This window comes from Ursus americanus, chromosome 9 (genome assembly GCF_024610735.1).
Source record: "Ursus americanus isolate L20-20 chromosome 9, mUrsAme1.1.p, whole genome shotgun sequence".
NCBI lineage: Eukaryota > Metazoa > Chordata > Mammalia > Carnivora > Ursidae > Ursus > Ursus americanus.
The window spans coordinates 35,958,402-35,972,905 of record NC_142135.1 but is presented as its reverse complement, the minus strand read 5'-3'; the positions used below and the strand labels follow the sequence as shown (position 1 = coordinate 35,972,905).

At 39.8% G+C, this 14,504-nt stretch overlaps 1 protein-coding gene across 7 annotated transcripts in view; it reads left to right on the top strand.

Moving 5' to 3' along the window:
* The window catches only part of VPS13B (vacuolar protein sorting 13 homolog B), a 760,370-nt gene that overhangs the window by 668,665 nt on the left and 77,201 nt on the right, over positions 1 to 14,504 (top strand). For all 7 annotated transcript variants that reach the window (XM_087864704.1, XM_087864702.1, XM_087864703.1 and 4 more), the window contains 2 exons: positions 835 to 1,184; positions 6,392 to 6,553. In XM_087864704.1, coding sequence (XP_087720830.1) covers positions 835 to 1,184; positions 6,392 to 6,553 — 512 coding nt within the window. The remainder of the gene's footprint in view (positions 1 to 834; positions 1,185 to 6,391; positions 6,554 to 14,504) is intronic.

Here is a 14,504-nt window from a genome sequence, read left to right as displayed (position 1 = left end):
GGAAGTTACAAAAATTGCAGGTTTTACTGTTATTCTAATTAGGATCTTTTTAAAAGAAATACATCTGTTTCTATTCTATGTTCTGAGCTACTGCATTAGTGATGGACAGACTCCAAAAGTATTCTGTATTACCTGATGTCAAAAGCATGAATACATTCTACAACAGATGGGCAAATTCTCCAGAAATTTAAAGGACTGTCCTTTTTACAAGTTGGTAAGGTGGAGGATTAAATTTTCCCACACACCAAAAGTGGTCTTTTATAAATTTGCCAATGTTACATGAATAATACTCCTAAAAGTCTATACCAAACATTTCCTAGTTAGTACATTTTGATTCAGGTTTTCAACCTAAGATGTAATGGAAAAAGGAGAAAAAAAATCGGATTTAAAAAATCAGATTAAAACCAAACACAGCTGCTGTTAAGCATCTTGCCTTTTCAGCAAAAAATGGAATTTAACCTGCTTTTTCTAACTCTCTTTGAGTCATGTTTTTGTTTTTGAGATTTGGTTGATAGATACAGAGCCTTTCATTCGATATTTGCCTCCTCTTCATTTTATCTCTTGTCTTCTGTGATCAAATTTTTGTGTGTGAAAGGGAATGTGAACTTTGGACACTATATGTTTGAGGCATGCCGATTGAACAAAACCATTTCATTGGCAAATATCAAATGGTAATTCAAATATTATAATGCCTTCAAGAGAGTGTTTGAATTTTTTCAACCGCAAATAGCAAACTTGGTAACCAAAAAGTGAATAATTTAAACATCCTCTCTTTATTTCCATAAAAGATTGGCTCATCTCAGTTGCTGTTTCTCCTGTTTGTTTTCTCAACAGCCCCACCGCAATACCTACAGCCATTTATTTCCGATAAAAATGTGCCATCTGAACTAGAATACATGATTATTTCCTTCAGAGAACCACACGTGTATCTTCGACAGTGGAACAATAGTCCTGTCTGTCAGGAGATCCGGTTCTCAGCTCAAGCAGACTGTAAACTTCTCGAGTGCAGAAATGTCACGATGCAAAGCGTGGTGAAACCCTTCAGCATCTGCGGGCAGATGGCCGTTTCCCGTGACGCGGCCGAAAAGCTGCTCGACTGCACCATCGTGGTGGACTCCATCTTTGTCAACTTTGGGCAGCATGTGGTTCATTCTCTAAACACTGCAGTCCAAGCGTGGCAACAGGTATGCACATCCTAGCACAGTTTACAGTTTGTCTGCATGTGATCTTTTACTAGGCACCCTATGTTATCACTCCTAATAGTAAGCAAAGCACAAACAAAAATGTGAGAGAATGAAAAATTTGATGGGCACCATAGTATTTGGGGTTTTCTCTGTTTAGCAAAGTGATTCATGTTATTTTTAAAACCTTCGGAGAATATGGGTTCTCTACACATGCATAGGAGACCGTGCCCACATTTTTGTGACTAATGTACCACATCTGTGTGGAAAGTAACATATTCCCAGAAATTTTTTCCAAGTATTATGGCTTTCCTTTGCCAAAGCTTCAACTTAGTTATGTATCAAATTGTCTAAGCATCCATTGCAAAAATGAAGAACCTGTGTGAGCCTTGCCGATAGTAAACATTTCGTCTTTTCAAAGGGAAAAAGCAGTGAGAAGAAATATGCAAGCCCAACTAGTCCTAGTCTTTCCCCCTACTATCATTCTGCCATTTTTTAATCAGTTAAAGGCTCTCGATTGATAACGTTTTGCCTTTCATCTCTTGCCAGAAATTAGCCATATCAAACAAGGGGATGAAGTGTAAGTGTGTGCTGCACGGTGTATTTAAAATGAGGAACCTGTCTGTGCCCCTAGCATGAAAATAATTTCACAGAATGTTTGGGTAATACTGTGCTCCACAATTTAAGAACAAATCACTTCTGCTTCCTTACTGATTTTCAGTATAATATTGTATTTCCATCAAGTTTGTGTTGCTGTTAAAGCTGGGACGCTCCCCCCCACCCCTGCGCCTCTGTATATGCTACCTGCATTTGTGCAGAGCTAGCCCCCCAGGAGAAATGGTCCTTCATCCTGCACTGAACTCATGTGGAGACAGCCTGGGGGAGGGGGAGGAGGGGGAGACAGGGGGGCTCTGGGTTCTCTAACTTAAGAATTTTTATGGGAATACACTCTTTTCTTTATATGCATGAAGACCTATATAAGACTAAGGAATTAATTACCTAACATGGCACTACAATAGCAAAGGGAAAGAAGATAACACATCTGTTTTTTATTTTAAAATTCTTTTTTAAGGGCATTCCATGGTTTTCTTGTTGCAGAGGACATGCGTAAAATAAGAGCTAGTGTGATCTAAATCTTTGCAGCTGGTTCGAATAGTGATGTGAAAAAAACCTCCATGGCTCCAATTTCTGTTTTTTGTCATATTTTGAACAATGCATTTAATAAAAAACAAACCTAGAAAATATAAAAGAGTCATTGATAGAGCATTTAAACCCAGGATATTTTTGTCTTGGTATCAGGGCCATTCTAAGAGGACTCATATGTAGCAACTACTGCAAAATGGCCTTCAGAAATATCAGTTTCCTCCCAGGGTAAAAATATTCTCTTAGACACAGCTATACATATAAATAAAATATGGTGCATAAATATTTAAATGTTTTAAACCACATCAGAGTGCACATGACTGACTGGCTAACACAGTGCCTTGAAGGAATATTCTGAGTTTTTTTTAAAAAATGGAATTGTATATTTGATTAAGTAGAGCCATATGTCACGTAGCATATTGCTGACAGGTACATTCTATGAATAGTTGATTCTGATTTATACAGGGATTTGGCAATGTTAACATGAGCCACAAGAGGATATACTTCTGTAATTGTTGCTGTAATTTTCTTGTTTCCTCCCATGTCAAGGGTACTTGCCACCAAGTTTTAATGCGGTAGGCATCTAACCCTATGCATTCTAAAGTAAATACAAAAATGCACTACTTTGAAATTACAGGACATTTGACATTGAAATGGGTTTATAGAGGGTTATTAAGTTCATTGTTTCTAAGATGTTCCGAATGTGGCTTATTCCCTCAGTGGGGAAGATTAGTTCCCCAAGCTTGGAGGTTATTGTGTGTACAGTGCTCACATGCAGTCTAATTATTGCCGATGAGAAATAAGAATTTAATAAGCAAGATAAGTTATTCGAGTTCTCCGCATACTTTTATTGGATTCATATCTGAGACAAGTCATTTATATCCAGTGTGGATGGACCAGACAGTTGAAGCACGAAACAATTTGGCCTTTCACCTTTAGGTCACAAGCTCAAGATTAACAGAAGCCTTCATCAGTGTCTGATTTCTCTGGCTGTAGATTTTTTTTTTTCTCTTTTGCACATGATTAATGTTTCGTGAAACCAGATTAAGGACGCAAAATGCCACTTGCAATTTGCTTTGTATTTCAATGCCATATCCCGACATTTGGACAAAATAACATGTAAAGGGGATTTTTATTTAAAAATGAGGTTATGCTCATGTGTCTTATCTTACACCAAAATGATGTCTGTTTCTGTTTAATTGCAAATGCCTGTACAACACTCCAGCACAAATCTTAAATGTAAATAAGCCATCTTTTAATTACAAATCTGAGTAAGCATCCTGAGACTTAGATTATATGATGTCATATAAAGAGTGTGCGAACTGTTTTATAATATACCAGAGTTTAAGACACTCCAAGAAATGCTTAAACTTATTACAGTTATAATGAGCTCCACAGATGAAGGAACAGCAGAGAAACAGTTCTCTGAGGACTTTGAATATTCTTTGGAAAAATGTAAACAACCCCCTTGTGTTCTTTCATTTACATTTTTCTAAAACACTCATCATTTATTAAAGGTCAGTTTTTGGAGATGAGGAAAGTAATATGATTTTTTTTTCCTACTCAAGCCCCATCTGGTAACTTAACCTCTCTGTTACCAGCAGATTGATCTCAATTCGTTATGAAAACTGAATTTCAATCTCAGGACATCTATCTAACTGGGAGTTTGGAATCATATGCCTTTCTTCATGTTTGTACTCTTGGACCTAAAGGAGAGAAAAATGTTTATAAGGAGAGGAGTTTATGTTGATTATATAATGGCAAATGGAAAAATCTCATCAAAATAATTACACACTGTGACTCCAGTTTGATTAAAGGTTTATAAACCTTTAAATATGTAAGACATATAAGATAGGATTAGACAGGATAGACTGAAATAGAAACAGGCAGGATACTCTGAGGAGAAAAATTGCTAGAAGAAAATCCACCAAAATATTAACAGCAGCTATTTGAGTATAAAATTAGAGACTTAAAAAAAAATCCATACTTCCTATATTTTCTAATTTTTCTACTGTGAACATGTATTCACTTATAATTCTAAAAATCGAATTCACTCATGTATTTGTTTCATAAGTGTTTATCGAGTACCTACCTGTCAGGCATTATGCTGAGTACTGGAGATAAACTGGTAAATAACACAGACCTGGTTCCTGCCCTTATGTAACATGGACTCTAATGATGGAGACAAGAGTGAACCCAAAATCAAATAATTTCTTGGTTCCAAGAGGGAAAGTGAAGTAGTAGAGTGTGACGTGAGCATAAAATAGAGGGATGTGACCTGGTCTGGTGGTGCTCCCAGAATGCTACTGAGAAGAAGGGACCTGAAAACAGGAACCTGAATGCTAAGTAGAAGGAAGTTCAGTGTGAAGGAAAAGAAGTCCAAGCAAAGGAAAGGCACTGGGGCAGGAAGGAGTTGGATGTGTTGAATGACTTGAAAGTCAGCAGTGCGGGGTTGGAGGAGCAGGAAAGAGCTCGCGGAGCTCAGGCGTGGCAAGCAAGTGAAGAGTGGCTCAAGGTGGGGCAGGGGTCAGATGAGGCAGGACATTCAACCCCACTGGCAGGCAAACTTTGAAATCATAGCTCATGATTAAAAGCCGCAGCATAGAGTATGGTAGGCAACAGATGATTATTGCTTATAATTACTTTGGTCTCTCTTAACCCAGGATTCTATTTTGTGATTAGTGTGGCTGTCAAGTGAAGTTCCGCTCTGTGAGAATAGGGAGGTTGGTGAGAATCGTTGGATGACAGAGTGAGAGGTCCCTGAGGGTATTTGGAAAAATAAGGTATTTCAGGGCCTCTCCATCACCTACAGCCCGAAAGCACTGCCCACCTACTTAGGGGGCCTTGTACATGACTGGGAGTGGATTCTGCCCCCAAGACACCTGTCCTGGGTGAGGTTCTAGGTTGGGTCTTGGTCCAGGCTGGATTCCAGGTACTTTCATCCTTAGACTCTTCGGGCCTCATAATCACTTAAGTCACTATGCTCATGAGTAATGTGTCCCCTTTTACTCTCCCTCCCCTTGGGAAAATGGCAAGTGACCGAGTGTGGCATTGTGACATTTGGCTCCACAACCAGGAAGTAGAGGCCACCAGAAGTATCAGTTACGGTTACCTGCCATCATCTGCAAATGGATTGGCTAACCAAGATTTTTTTCTTACATTCTCAATTCGAGCATCTATTTAACTATTCATTTTCCAAAAGTATGTTTCTTATTTTTTAAACCGTAAGCTAACCAGAGTGATAGAAGAGGAAACACAGAAATACTCTGTCATTTTGTCAGTGTTTGGATATAACAGCAGATGGTGAAGACACCATTAAGCTGAGAACGGAGGTCTCAACACAGAACCATATTACTAATTTGTTGAGCCTCGGCAAATTAATGGAAGACGTGAGCTGATGGATGACTGTTAGCTGACACAGACACCAACAACTGTTTTTCAGCGAACATTATCTCTCTTGAAAACTGCAACTTGGCTTACACTGACTCCGGAGCTGGTCTGTTTTGTGTGTTCAGCCTCTTAACAATAGAGGGAAAGTTATGGTTTTATTCACATCTCTCCCTGAGCAGATTTACACACACACATCCATCCTCCCCCTTAAGGGATCTGGGGATGTATTACCTAAATGATCCTTACTTTCTGTAGGGTACAAACTGTGGCTTTGGTAATTGGTCTTGATTGTCGAGTTTAGAAGGCCAGGAACATGGTAATTCTAGCCTCCAGGACTCTGCTCAGAAACGTGCACTACTCAGTACAGCATTCTTTGGACCATGTTAATTCATTTTAAAACGTTAAAAGTTTGAGGGGTCTCATTGTTCTTTTACTCTTCTGTGTGTATGATTTATTTTGCAGGAGTATAAATCAAAACATATTCTTGGAACATTTAAGCTCTCTTTAAGGTATTTTTTGTGCTTATCCTGGAAGTATAGAATACTTTGTATACCAGAGCTAATGACAACAGATCTTTTAGTGTTTCTGTGTTGTAACAATCGCCACTGGGCAGACAGCTGCCAAACATCTTGCAATTAATCTGATGCACGTTGGCTTTCGTATTCTTTTTCTTTCAGAACAAATGCCCTGAGGTAGAGGAGTTGGTCTTCAGCCATTTTGTGATCTGTAATGACACACAGGAGACACTGCGGTTTGGCCAGGTGGATACTGATGAAAATATTCTGCTGGCGAGTCTCCATAGTCACCAGTACAGCTGGCGCTCTCACAAATCCCCACAGGTATTTGAGAAACAGCCTTACAAACACAGCAATTGTTAAGGTTGGGGATTCATTTATTCTGCATTTGTGTCCCTGTGTCCAGTTATTTCCCTTTTTAAGTCTCCCAAGGAACCACACAGCGTAGCTGCCTCTGACAGAAACCCAGAGACATTTAGAGCTGGGAGCCCAGTGCAACCATGCTTTTCTTGGAGGGGACAGTCTTCGTGGTTAGCACAGGTGCCGCGGAGGCAGCACGGCATGGCGATTATGCGGTTGGACTCTAGAGCCAAAGTTCGTAGGCTTTGATCCTGGCTCTGTGTAACCTTGCTTTCCTCTCCAGCTTCAGTGTTCTCATCTGTAAAATGGGGCTAACGATAGGACCCGTTTTGTAGGGTCCAGAGGACAAAGTGAGTTACTGTGTATAATGGCGCTAGAATAGCGCTCGAGACACTGTGAGCATTACGTGTTGGCTATTATTATTTATGCATTTGTTCAGATTTTTTACTACATACATACTTTCCTCCTGGCATGTCCTGGGCACTGGACATGCAAAGACAAGGAAGTCACAGTCCTTGCCCTCCAAGGACGGCTCACAATCTGTGACCAAGGGGGCACTGAGAAAAGACATACCAAAGGATGTCTGTTTTCCAAGTAGTATAATTCCATTTTCCTGTCACTTTAGATGGGAATAATTAGAGGGATGTGCCCTGCAGGGATAATATGAGGATGAATTAAATACAAAGATGTGGTCTTAAATGAGTAAAAGAAATCCTAGGAAGTCATCTCAAGAATAATGTATTTCTAAAACTCTGGGTAATAAGGAAACTACTGCTTGTGATTAAAAGAAAGTCATTAGATTAGAGAGCAAGTTTTCCCATCTGGTCTATAGACCAGCTTTAGAATATGTTATGCCCTCGGGGTCCCTCTTGCTTCCCCGCCCCCTGTAGCTAGATTCTGATTTTTTGCTTCTTTTTCATCACACTGCCACATTACTAGATTAAAATTTGGAAAGGTAGACACAGTACATTCTTATTTAAGAATATTTATTTAATTCTAGTAAACCTGACAGGACATTAAAACCACATAAATCCTTTTTTAATAAAACTTCTCAGAAGAATTTCTCAGATGAGATGATGTTGTACTCATCTTTTTAGAGTGAATGACATGCTCTTGTTTTCTAATGTTTCTCTTGAGAAATTTCCATGTTCTTAAGCGTTGAGTTGTTTGCCCCTCGTAACATAGTTAAAGGCCAGTTTGTTTGTTTCAAAATACCTTTTTGGGTTTTTGTCTTACTAATTGCAGAAGTGAGAACATATAGACATGTGGCAAAAAAACATTTTTAAAAAGAAAAACAGAACTCCTATAATGGCAACCACTCAGACACAACCCATGTTAATACTTGTCATATATAGCCTTTTAGATGTTCGAAAAGTTTCCACAGTAATTGCATTTTTCAGCAATGGAGAAACCTCTGGGAAGGCACAGCCCCATGTAGCCCTGTACTGCACCAGTGGCCACAGCACCCACACCACAGAGGTTCAGGCCTCTGCCCACAGAAAACACAGTGTAGGAAGTTTACCTCCCCTCCCAGTCACTTTAAGAGGCACAGACCACCGTGGCCCTTGGTGACCCTCAAGATTGCCAGATACTGGGGGCGCCTGGGTGGCTCAGTCGGTTAAGCGTCTGCCTTCGGCTCAGGTGATGGTCCCAGGGTCCTGGGATCGAGCCCTGCATCAAGCTCCGCATCGAGCCCTGCGTCCAGCTCCCTGCTGAGCAGGGAGCCTGCTTCTCCCTTTCACTCTGCCGCTCCCCCTGCTTGTGCTCTCTCGCTCGTTCTCTCACTCTCCCAAATAAATAAAATCTTTTTTAAAAAAAAATTCCCAGATACTGGAGCCAGGATGATCACAAGAGCAGCTAGCTCAGGGGTGTGGAGAACAGGAGTCTTCGTGTTACGGACACACGGTATCCAGGTGGGAAGGAAAGGAACAGGAAAGAGGCAAGGCTGACCGCTGCCAGCACGACACCTTCATATCTTATTCTTTTGCATGGTTTCAAGGTCTTTTCATATTTGTTACTAGTTTGTTTTCACAGTATCCATGTGTGGTTTGTGTTATTTGTTACGATGTTATAAATAAGAAGACAGATGGAAATGTTAAACTGAGATGGTAGTAGATAGAGTTGGGACTGAATTCCATATCTTTTGATTCTCAATAGAGTGTTATTTCATTGGCATTGTCCAGCTCTCCTAGGTTTGAGCTGCATGATTTGTCTATTAGAAGAGCCAAGCTATGAGGTTTCAAGAGCTAGGCTGAGAATCGCTGGTCTAATACTCCACATTTAAAGCTAGAATAATGTGGGATTCTTAGTCCGAGCAAATCCCTTGCAAAGTCTTACTTTATTACCAAAAATAATAAGAACCTTTTTATGACAAACTGGACACAAGACAAATATCTATTAAACTTTTCTTTTGCCTTTTTAAATTTGCAACTGCGTTCTCTGGATACAAATTTTAATGAGCTGTAGTCATTATAATCTTCAGGCTAAAACTTTGATCAACTTTGTTTAAAAAAAAAAAAAATGATGTCTCTTTACAAAACTCCATAGGTTGAAGGAAGTGTGTTTTAGGACCCTCTGAAGCCAGAAGTCTTAATGGGCCCAGAGGGTCTTCATTGAATTCCTACATCCACAATTGCAAATTCTGTTGTGTTCTAATGAGAGGTTACATCTGAGGATTAGAAAAACTAGCCACTTAGCTTCAGACTGCACCTGGAGGTAGTCATAGACTTGCAAGTGAGCAAACTGTTGCTTTTTCCAGACTCCACGTCATATCCTGCGTTGCCCAGCAGGCTTGGTTTTAGGAACATTTGTGTCTGCATGTTTATGCTACCTTGGGTGTTAGTCAATTCATAGTCTCAGGGAGGATTTCCAGAGCTCATAGCACTTAACCCCACTAAACAATGTAGCTTATATTGCAGAGATCAAGAAAGTGGCACTGATAGCTGGAAAGGTTTCAAAGAGGTCAGCATATCTTAGAACCACACAGGAGGTTGCTAACAACAGTAAGTCCCAACAGGATGGGAAGAAACGTGGACACACCAATTCCAGAAATCCAAAGCTGATTTTAAAATTGAAAAATGGTAAACTCTCCTTATAGTTCCTAACACATGCTCTGAGGCAGAATCACTTAAAATGCTGGATATCCCGCAACCGTTGCTTGCCTAGACAAACAAAGGAAGAACAAAACTAATTCCTAGGGAGTAGTTGAACATACTCAGCTGCACGATCATATGTGCCACCATAAAGGGCCCTTGAATATCCCAGTTCAGTAGACTTCAGATCAAGTTGGATGAGAAGAGTAACCAGCAAGAGACTGGTCTTCAAAGCAGTGCTTCATACTGTATGAAGTTGAATCTAAGGACTATAGGTGTGAGTTTATGGTATCTTTCCCCAGAATATGGGTAGTAGGTGCAGCTTAGGGTCAAGGAAGGTTTTGTTTAATGTAACCAAACTGAATATAGGGGCACTTCCATCAGCCAGTAGGATTTGTGTATAGGCTGTTCAAGTGGACTTCCTTTCCTGGTTGATAACACTGCTGACTACTGAAACTTGAAATAAGAATGCCTCTACCTTGTATGTAAGGAATCACATGCGCTTTTATCCTCAAAACATGCACAATTTATACATTATGTGTTTTTTTAGAATTGCAGAATTGCAACTACCAGTAGCTTAATTTCAGTAATCAAACCATCTAGCGAGGTGAAAATGGGCTCTAGACAGAGCTAGAGAGAATAATAAAATATTGCTCCAAAACGGACCTAATAGAAAGTTCATAAGCTCATGAAAAACGGCAGGTATTTTAAAATGCAAAATGTAACAAGATAAGAATTTTGAAGAGCAGCAGATCATCTGGGATATACTCATTAAAATAGTCAGATTTAGTGAAGAAGATAGAAAATCACATATTACTCCAAAGCAGAGGTTGGCAAACTTTTTCTGTGTAGGGCCACGTATTCCATATTTTAGGCTTTCGGGGCCTTCCTGTCTCTCTCACAGCTGTTCCTTTCTGCACAAAAGCAGCCTTAATGAAAGATGTGGTTGTGTTCCAATTAAACTTTATTTATAGACTATGAAATTTGAATTTCAGTAACTTTCACACATCACGAAACAGTATTCTTCTAATATTTTTGACCATTTAAAAATGTAAAAACCATTTTTAACTCACAAGCTGTACAAAAATAGGGAGTGCACCCCATTTGGCCCACAAGCCATAGTTTACCAGTTCTGCTTGAAGGCCTCTCTGTTGACAAAACTCAATAGACTAAAGGCTTGATGTTCAGTTGTTTCAAACTAAGTAGTATTTCTACCACTGGAAAACTTGGCAAAATGTTTCAGAAATTAAGACATGACAGGTAATAGTTTAAATCTAACATGACCAACCTGTACTCACCACGTAACAGTAAAATATGTTTATTTTACCTCTTCTGGGCTTGTATAGATAGAAAGTTCTCTAGTTCACTGTTTGTGTATGAAAATATTTTAAAGTGAGATCTGATCATTTTTCCTCTTGTCTAAAGGATAGTAATAGGTTTTGAGTATCTATTATCTTATGGTGAGTCCAGCCAGTTGTCAGTTTCATTAACTAGACTGTAATTCTCATTCACTTCACTCTTTCCATATCCATTTACATAATGCATATGTATATACATATCATAAAGAAAAGAGCACATTCCTTATTGTTATGGTCACAGTTTTAAAAATTTAAAAGCAGACTTAGGGAGACAAGGAAATATTCTATGTTGGCAAAACTGTTTAAAGTGATAAATTTTTCAGGTGCTTGCCTCTGCTATTATATGGCACGTAGTGTGAATGTTGAAGTTTGTTTAGAAGATGCAAACAGAGGGGAGCCTGGGTGGCCCAGTAGGTTAAGCGTCTGCCTTCAGCTCAGGTCATGATCCCAGGGTCCTTGGACTGACCACCCACATTGGGCTTCTTGCTCCGCGGGGTTCCTGCTTCTCCCTCTGCCTGCTGCTCCCCTGCTTGTGGGTGAGCTCTCTCTCTCTGTGTCAAATAGATAGATAAAATCTTTAAAAGAAAAAAAAAAGATGCAATTGAAATTAATACTTCCTTTCCAGAAAGCAATTTAATAAGAAGCATAAAAGCTATTAAAATGGTCGCAGCCTTTGACTTAGTAAATCCCCTACTAGTAATCTACTCTCAGGAAATAATCCAAATAGAAACAAAAGTTTATGCACAAAAAATGTATCACAGTTTTATTTATAGTATCAACTAAAACCAAAATGTTCACTTTTCAGGCTATAGTAGAGTAAAATCTAACATATCTGAATGATAAACAATTATCAGACCTTCAGATTTTTACACAGAAAGGAAGTGCTACCATATCAGAAAACAGAATATAAAATTCTATACATATAGTATGATCTTAGCAATACAAAAACAAATGCATAGAAAATGCTGAAAGGGGGGCGCCTGGGTGGCACAGCGGTTAAGAGTCTGCCTTCGGCTCAGGGCGTGATCCCGGCGTTACGGGATCGAGCCCCACATCAGGCTCCCCCGCTATGAGCCTGCTTCTTCCTCTCCCATTCCCCCTGCTTGTGTTCCCTGTCTCGCTGGCTGTCTCTATCTCTGTCAAATAAATAAATAAAATCTTTAAAAAAAAAAAAAAAGAAACAAAAGAAAATGCTGAAAGGAGATAATATCAAAATGTTGCCAGTGGTTACATCCGAGTGGTAGATTAAGATGATATTTTTCCACTTTATCACATTTTTATATAGGTCTCAACTTTTTAAAATAAGGATATAGATTTTTAAGGCAGAAAGAAATTAAGTAAAATCCCTGAAAAAATTTATACACAGACTAAGAGGAATTTCAAACACTAACTGGAAGAGTGGCAAGTGCAGTGACTTACCAGTAACGGTTATCTTGATTCTCCTATGAACGATTGCCAGTTTCTCTCAAATATTCTCTTAGTTACCACTTTGCCACATGCCAGTCTGTCTTGCAGACTATATCTCAAGGAACTTCCCTGATTAATGCTTTTAATTATTACCGTTTCATCTCCAAAAACCTTCATAGCCTCCCCATCATCTATTAACTATCCAAATTATCTGGCATCCCAGGCCTGACTCAGTCACTCACAAGCCCTCCTGTCTGCCATTATTTCCCCTTGCTGCTGATTTAGTCTCCCAACCTCCCATTCAGTTCTAATCCATAAATGTTAATTTATTGTGACCTCTTGTGTGTAATTAAATATGTTCATTTTTTGTAAAGAACTTACTGTCTAATGAGGAAGTCAGAAAAGTAAACAGATTTTTATGGACATGATCAGTATCTGTCAGGACATTATTGCAGTAATTCAAGACTGGGGGAAATGATGGGTAACTGAATTAAAATACTAACCATAAGGAAGGAAAGTGAGAGAATCAGGAAGTACAGTCCATTGCTTCTGGATATGGACAAGGTCTTGATGGGAGTTCAAAGAAAATGTTTCCAAATCGAACATGAGGATGGGAATCTGGCAAGGCTTGCCAGTAGAAGGGATATGTTTAAGTAAGAGGCCGGTGAAGTGAGGGTGGTGGTGGTGGTGTTCCAGGTAAAGGAATCAGCATGTGTGAAAGCTGCAGAGGCAGGACACAGCGTGGCCCTAGTAGGACGACTTGACCGATCTGACTACAGTAGAGAGGACATGTGTGAAACCGCAGGACGAGAAGGTAGGTAGGAGTTGTCGTGTGCTTCGCTAAGCAGCTTTAATGCTGTCTTGAGGCAGTGGTAACACAACGGCAGGAGAAACTATGTACTTGAAGAGGTCAAAGTTGGCTTTCCACAGAGGCTGGGTTTGAAGGGTGAATAGAAGTTGGCCTAGTGAACAGTAGTGGAGGAATCCCATGAGGCAGAACCAGGGAGATAGATAGACAGACAGACAGACAGATAGATAGATAGATAGATAGATATTTGTAGCCTGGCATGTTCAAGGGAATTCAGATTTTGTTCAAAATGACTCAGGCATTAAAATTGTGTGCCCCGCTGAAGAGATGTACATTGGTAACTGGCTCTTGGCCGGTGATGGGGAAGCCCTGATATGTAGGGCTGGCTAATTTTAATGGTGTGAATACTCCCACCATAGCTGATCTCAAGCTACCAATGATGTAACAACCAGTTCGCAAAGTTTCTCAATGTTCAGCAGTTCTTTTTCACAAATGAGTATGAGCCGGCTCCAGCACACCACTGTTCAGAGGAGTTGTGTTCTGAAAAGCCTGGCAGTCCGTTTGAGGACATACACCTGTATGTGATGGGCGAGTTTTGCCTATGGAAGGACTTTAAGTAGAGGGGTCGCAGAATCCCAGTTGCATCCTGGGAAGATCCCTGTGGTGTAGTTGAAAAGACAGTCTGGAGGAGATGGAGAAAACTGGCAGCAGCCTGTACGCAAGGCTTAAAGAACTGAATGAAGCAGAGCGGCCACTCTCCCAGGTGTGAGAGTTTTCCATTTGAGTCTAAACAAATTGGGTACTTGTTAAATCAAAAACATTAACACTCTGGAGGAATTATAAGAAAATCCAGAGTTTCCACGATAAAACCTTGACAGTGTCCTTATTCAACAAATCTCAAGAATCTAAAAAAAAAAAAAAAAGTAGTTCAGTTTTAAGAGAAAGATAATTAACAGATGTCAACGCCAAGATGACCTAGAGGTTAGAATGACCATATACTTTAAAGCAACTATAACAAAGGGGAAGGTATTTTACAGATGTAATTAAGGTCCCAAATTAATTGATTTTTAATTAATCAAAAGGGAGAATATTTTGCGAACCTCACTGAATCAGATAAAACCCTTTTGTGAGGAAGGAGAGAGACACATGTGCTCCTGCTGGCCTTGAAGAAGCAGACTGTCATGTTGTGCATGCCTACAAAGAAGGCCGTGAGACAGGGAGCTGCGGGAAGCCTCCAGGACCTGCAGGTG